Raw genomic sequence first — 7,105 nt, 5'->3', positions numbered from 1 at the left:
TGCCTAATGTTTTTTTCAATTTTTATTATTTTCTATATTTTAGACCAAATTCTAAGTTTTCCTGACTACAAGTCTTCAAAATAATGTTTTCAATTTTTTTCCTTCTTTTTTCCCCCATTTTTCTTAATTTGGAGACACTGAAAACTAAGCTGTGCTTTCTTAAAACCCTGTGAACTGAAGCCAGACAACTTAAACTTCAGAAGAAAATAACTACAACCTATTTACATACATAAGCCACTTTCATACCTGCCTACTAATGTATGGACTTCAGAGTAATGTGGCCTATATTGATTTTTCCAGGACTGCTCTTTTTTGTTGTTGTTGTTGTTGTTTTCTCCCTTCCTTCCCCTATTTTCTCTTCACAAGACATGAGTCTTCACAATCTGCTAAAAATGAGCTTTTGGGACCTCACCGTTGTATTAGTTCATTTTCATGCTGCTGATAAAGACATACCCAAGACTGGGCAATTTACAAAATAAAGAGGTTTAATTGGACTTACAGTTCCACATGGCTGGGGAGGCCTCAGAATCATGGCAGAGTTCAAAAGGCACTTCTTACATGGCAGCAGCAAGAGAAAATGAGGAGGAAGCAAAAGTGGAAACTCCTGATAAACCCATCAGATCTTGTAAGAGTTATTCACTATCATGAGAATAGCATGGGAAAGACCAGCCCCCGTGATTCAATGACATCCCCCTGGGTCCCTCCCGCAACACATGGGAATTCTGGGAGATGCAATTCAAGTTGAGATTTGGGTGGGAACACAGCCAACCATATCACTCTGCCCCTGACCCCTTCAAATCTCATGTCCTCACATTTCAAAACCAATCATCCCTTCCCAACAGTCCCCTAAAGTCTTAACTCATTTCAGCATTAACCCGAAAGTCCACATTACAAAGTCTCATGTAAGACAAGGCAAGTCCCTTCCACATATGAGCCTGTAAAATCAAAACAAACTAGTTACTTCCTAGATACAATGGGGTTACACATATTGGGTAAATATAGCCATTCCAAATGGGAGAAATGTGCCAAAACCAAGGGATTATAGGACCCATGCAAGTCCAAAATCCAGCAGGGCAGTCAAATTTTAAAGATCTAAAATGATCTCCTATGACTCCAGGTCATGTTGATGCAAGAGGTTGGTTCCCATGGTCTTAGGCAGCTCCACCCCTGTGGCTTTGCAGGGTACAGCCTCCCTCCTGGCTGCTTTCATGGGCTGATGTTGAGTGTCTGAGTGTCTGCGGCTTTTCCAGGCACATGGTGCAAGGTGTCAGTGGATTTACCATTCTGGGGCCTGGAGGACGTTGGCCCTCTACTCACAGCTCCACTAGGTAGTACCCCAGTAGGGACTCTGTGTGGGGGCTCCCACCCCACATTTCCCTTCTGCACTGCCCTAGTAGAGGTTCTCCATGAGGGCCCCACCCCTGCAGAAAACTTTTGCCTGGGCATCCAGGCGTTTCCATACATCTGAAATCTAGGCAGAGGTTCCCAAACCTCAATTCTTGACTTCTGTGCACCCACACAGCATCAATACCATGTGGAAGCTGCCAAGGCTTGGGGCTTCCACCCTCTGAAGCCACAGCCTGAGCTGTACGTTGGCCCCTTTCTGCCATAGCTGGAGCAGCTGGGACACAGGGCACCAAGCGCCTAGGCTACACACAGCATGGGGACCCTGTGCCTGGCCCACAAAACCACTTTTTCCTCCTGAGCCTCTGGGCCTGTGATGGAAGGGGCTGCCATGAAGGTCTCTGACATGGTCTGGAGACATTTTCCCCAAAGTCTTGAGGATTAACAGTAGGCTCCTTACTACTTGCAAATTTCTGCAACTGGCTTGAATTTCTCCCCAGAAAATGGGTTTTTCTTTTCTATCACATAGTCAGGATAGACTCTCTACCAAAAAAATTTTGTTTCAATCAGCCAAGTGTGGTGATGTGTGCCTGTAGTCCCAACTATAATACTAGGGAGGATGAGACGGGAGGATTACTTGAGTCCAGGAGTTCAAGACTGCAGTGAGCTATGATTGAGCCCCTGCAGTAAAGCCTGGGCAACAGAGCAAGACATTATCTCTAAAAATAATAATAATAATAATAATAATAATAATAATAATAAAATTAATTAATGGCAAGAGAGATCAAGTATAAATGAATGACAAATGGGCAGATAGAGTGGAGATTTAAAATATCAATGTATGCTATGAAAAAAGACAAGTATGAAATAGTAGGTTTGGAGAGTGTGCAGCCCCACGTCATCAAGGCCACTCATTTTAGGTCTCCGTCTGGATCCCTGCAATGGCAGGGGCCAAGAGTAGTTAGTTTGGTAGTCCTGGGATGCAGAATTCAGAATGACACAGCCTTTCTAGGTCCCATGCAACTGCACGAGGTAAACCAGCAAGTGGCTGAGTAATACTCAGGTTCAAATTACCACACAAGGGGGCAATTAAAATTCAGAAACACTGTACTTCTATTCTTGCTTTATTATTAATGAATTGCTTTCCCCTTTTAATTTCTCAGGAATTTCGCTTACTCAGGGAATAAATATTTATTAGATATTTATCAGTTTGCAGAAATCCTGCAACACAGAAAAACAAGTCAACATCTGTTACTTCTATTTGCAGAAAACTGGTAAATTCAAACAGTGTGCTAATGTTTCCACTCGGGAGGAGTGTAACTGCACAAAGGATCAGAAGTTTTCATATGCTGTTGCTTTCTCAGATTGCAGGGAAAAAGTAAGATCATTTTTAATTACCTGAAGATAGGATACTTTCTTATCAACAAGATTTTGAAATGTGCCTTTGGGTTAAACATGAAAACTAAGACATATAAACAATGTCTTATTATGATGCAGAGCTAAATATGACATTGAGCTAGAAAGATCCAGATTTAAATGTACCTTGCAAGTTAATGAACCTCATTGGTAAAATAAAACAGTAATACCTGCACTACCTTGTCCATTCCACAGCATTCGTATAAAGACACACACTCGCCCACACCCAAACACACCCCTATGTATACGAAAGCAACTTGTAGTCTGTAAAACACTATACCAGGTTATAGTAAATATTGATTCATTTAAAACAACTTTGAGTATCTTGTATCAGGTTCTTGGAACATAGAAAGCAAAGTCATTGTAATCAAGCTCAGCCTGCTGACAGTCACAAATGAAAGACAGTATAATATGTTGGTTAAGAGAAGGCTTCTGTGTCAAATAATATTTTATTCTGTTAGTATCAAAGTTTGCATTAGAAGAGTAAAATACGCAGTTGGGGCCAGGTGCAGTGGCTCACACCTGTAATCCCAGCACTTTGGGAGGCCGAGGCAGGTGGATCACCTGAAGTCAGGAGTTCGAAACCAGTCTGACCAATATGGTGAAACCCAATCTCTACTAAAAATACAAAATTTAGCCGGGCATGGTGGCATGCACCTGTAGTACCAGCTACTCAGGAGGCTAAGACAGGAGAATTGTTTGAACCTGGGAGGCAGAGGTTGCAGTAAGCAGAGATCGCACCACTGCACTCCAGCCTGGGTGACAGAGCAAGATTCTATTTCAAAAAAAAGAAAAAAACAAATATGCAGTTGGTATATCTTTCAAACAGATCAATTTCAAAGGCCTTGTAAGACTGTATATTGAGAAACTGTTATTACACAGACTACACATATATAAAATTACATATAAGATATCTAGAGACTATATATGATACGTATTTTATATATATATATATATATATATATACACACACATACATACAATACATTGGCATAGAGTCAGCATTCTGTAAATTATCATTATTTTATTTTTGTTTTTACTTTTTTTGAGACCGAGTCTCGCTCTGTCGCCCAGACCAGAGTGCAATGGCGTGATCTCAGCTCACTGCAACCTCTGCCTCCCAGGTTTAAGTGATTCTCCTACCTCAGCCTTTAAGTAGCTGGGGCTACAGGCGCCCACCACTATGCCCAGCTAATTTTTGTATTTTTTAGTAGAGATGGGGTTTCACCATGTTGGCCAGACTGTTCTCAAACTCCTGACCTCAAGTGATCTGCCTGCCTCGGCCTCCCAAAGTGTTGGGATTACAAGTGTGAGCCATTGTGTCTGGCCAGCATTCTGTAAATTATGAGGGCTGTTTTTATATACCCCCTTGCTGAACTAAAATAATGTTTTGTGAGCACTTACTATCTACTAAATGCTACTCTAAGCCTTCTCCGAGATTTGTCTCATTTAATTCGAGCCACAGAGAAGTCAGGCAATTTGCCAAAGATCACATTATTAACATGCTTTGGGGCTGGATTTAAGCTCTGACGCCAGAGCCAAGTTTACAGATTGTGCCTGAAAGACTGACTGGCTGGAAAAGTGGCAAAGGAGGGTGAGCGATCTATGCATGGCTTTCTGGGATATGATTTAGCCAAAAAAAAGTTTGAGTGACATCATAGTAAATTCCTGTGAAAAGGGCCTATAGAAGTAATGAGTTTTGTTACCACAATGTATAGACTGCCTTTGGAGTTCACATTGATTCTGCTCTAAGACATTTTCATGACTGAAAAGGCAGAAACCCCTCACAAGCACATTTCATTGAACAGCCAAACTATTGGCAATATATCTTTTCGTTTTTTACCAGGAAATGAAGTGACTATTGACTTTTCCAAGTTTGCATTCATTCTTGGAATTTGTATTTTAGGTTCCTCGCTTTAAGTTTCCAATTACACAATATCCAGTTTCTTTGGAAATTATCAACGAGGATGGACGTGTCCCATTGGAATCTCCATATCTGGTTACTGTGACTGAAGTGAACATGAGGCAAAACTGGAAACTGAGTAGGGTTTGCTTTCATCTGTAATTATTTTATCTTATAAGTAATATTGTTACTGGTTTACAAAGATCAATGGTTTTCAAAGCCTGTTCACACAAAAGAGAGCCAGGAGTTCTTGCAAATGGATTTGGATCAGTTGGCATATTGCTGTTTACTTCTCTTTCCCACTGATTTCATCATCACTTCCAGTGGCCTGGATTCTATGGTAAAAGCATTTTTGAATAATTTACACTGCAAAAAAAATGGAAAATCATTGTGTGGATTAATAGCAACAGTGGGGCCGGGCATGGTGGCTCACGCCTGTAATCCCAGCACTTTGGGAGGCCGAGGCAGGCGGATCATGACGTCAGGAGATCAAGACCATCCTGGCTAACACAGTGAAACCCCATCTCTACTAAAAATACAAAAAATTAGCCAGGTGTGGTGGCGGGCGCCTGTAGTCCCAGCTACTCGGGAGACTGAGGCAGGAGATGGCGTGAACTCGGGAGGCAGAGCTTGCAGTGAGCTGAGAATGTGCCACTGCACTCCAGCCTGGGCAACAGAGCAAGACTCTGTCTCAAAAAAAAAAAAAAATAGCAACAGTGACTGATTGAATTTGTGCTGCATGCTGGTCTGGCGTCTCCTTTCCCTGCTGATTCAGTGTGACAGAGGGGGTTGTAAAAGGTGTGGCCAGATAATCTTTAGGATCTATCTTCTAATTCTTAAAGGTTTTATGGTAAAATAATTGAAAAGATGCAGATATATTTTAAATAAGATGTTTACCCCTATTCACTTTACCTCAAATATGTAACTTTTTGTTGCACATTTTGTGTTCACGTATGAATACTCTAAGGAGATAGGTAGGTAGGTAGAAATAATTAACTAAACAAATTTTGGTCGGCCATTAATATGTTACTAAATATCTGGGCATTTGGTATTCAGTGAGTCTTACTCTGGCCAACATATATGCATTTTTGAAATGAAAAATCCAGCAAAATAAAGTTACTAAATATTTTGCATTAACTGACATCCCCATTTTCTGTGGTGTGCTGGAAACAGTTCTTACCAGTTTTGGAGTCCTGATCATTAAATATTAAAACATTTTACAAGCTGGATGTTAAACCATTGGTAGCTTGAAATTAGCCAGGGTGAGAGTATTTACACTATGGAAATTGGAAATTACAATCACAGCTGTTTCTTTTCGTTTAGATTCTGTGTACCTTTATACCCCTGCAACGTCTAACCCCTACACTACCTGTCTAGTTTTATAAAGGATGACAAGAAAGGCAGGAAAATCGTCAAGTAATCCCATTGTAAAACTTTACTGCCACCTTATTATAAATCGTTTACCTACCACTAAGGAGGTCCTAAGATGACCTTACTGCCAAAAACACGAAGCACATGCAGGTCAGGACTGATCGTGAGCATGGGGCTGGAAGGAAAAAGTCAGCGTGAAGGTGATCAGAAGTCTTGAACTTCTTGAGGATGCTCTCAAAGGCAATGTGAGATATTGGGCCTCAATCCCCTAAATACATCGTCTACAAAGTCAAGCAGAACTAAAAGTGTGGGATAACTTGGTCATGTTATGGAGTGAAATCTTTCATTGTACCTTAATGGGCCTAACAAATTTTATATTAGTAATTGCAAATGAAATAGTAATAGTAAATTAAAAGTAATGGCAAAAACAGCAATTACTTTTGCACCAACCTAATACAAAATGAGAAAATAAGTGTGCTTAAAATATGTTTTATGTCTTTTTAGAACACACTGTGCCAGAAAAGATTAAAAAAATGAAAAAATTAGTAGAACCAATTATTGGTGCTGCAGTGTATAATCCTTCAGGTCTCAACTTAAGCATAAAGGTAATGATGGCATTGTTGTTTTTACTGTGTTGAGTTTAGATAAAACATGTATGTCTAAACTAAGATTGGTTTTAATTAGAAAGTATAGGTAATCAGGAATGGTGGGAATAACACCTTTAAAGTATATACCTTTAAAGTATATGAAGAGAGTTTATTTTTTCTCCATTTCCCTTGGTGTTATTATTTCCAAAGTTTTGAGCAGATAGGCAAGACATATTATTTAGCAAAGTGGAGAAGAAAGAGTGTTTCCGAAGGTGAGAGGGAAGAAATGGGCTCAGTATTATTCACCTGGATATGCACGGGGAACGTGTCTTCTGGTTCCAGCTGCCCATAAAAATACATGAAGTTGGTATAATACAGATAATTGTGAAAACCAGTCAGAATTAGGGAACATACTGAAACCACACATACGAGATTAGTCCAAAGTATTTATCAAGGCCAGATTTAGTTTTGTCTCCTCATTCTA

General features: G+C 40.1%; 1 protein-coding gene across 3 annotated transcripts in view; it reads left to right on the top strand.

The window, feature by feature from the left end:
- The window catches only part of CATSPERB (catsper channel auxiliary subunit beta), a 196,331-nt gene that overhangs the window by 182,178 nt on the left and 7,048 nt on the right, over positions 1 to 7,105 (top strand). For all 3 annotated transcript variants that reach the window (XM_017857906.1, XM_017857907.1, XM_017857908.1), the window contains 3 exons: positions 2,612 to 2,722; positions 4,667 to 4,802; positions 6,539 to 6,639. In XM_017857906.1, the coding sequence (XP_017713395.1) occupies positions 2,612 to 2,722; positions 4,667 to 4,802; positions 6,539 to 6,639 (348 nt within the window). The remainder of the gene's footprint in view (positions 1 to 2,611; positions 2,723 to 4,666; positions 4,803 to 6,538; positions 6,640 to 7,105) is intronic.

The sequence above is a fragment of the Rhinopithecus bieti genome, unplaced genomic scaffold (genome assembly GCF_001698545.2).
Source record: "Rhinopithecus bieti isolate Rb0 unplaced genomic scaffold, ASM169854v2 scaffold_41913, whole genome shotgun sequence".
In the NCBI taxonomy this organism is placed as follows: Eukaryota; Metazoa; Chordata; class Mammalia; order Primates; family Cercopithecidae; genus Rhinopithecus; species Rhinopithecus bieti.
Note: the sequence above shows the minus strand (reverse complement) of the source record. Positions and strands in the feature narration are given on the sequence as shown.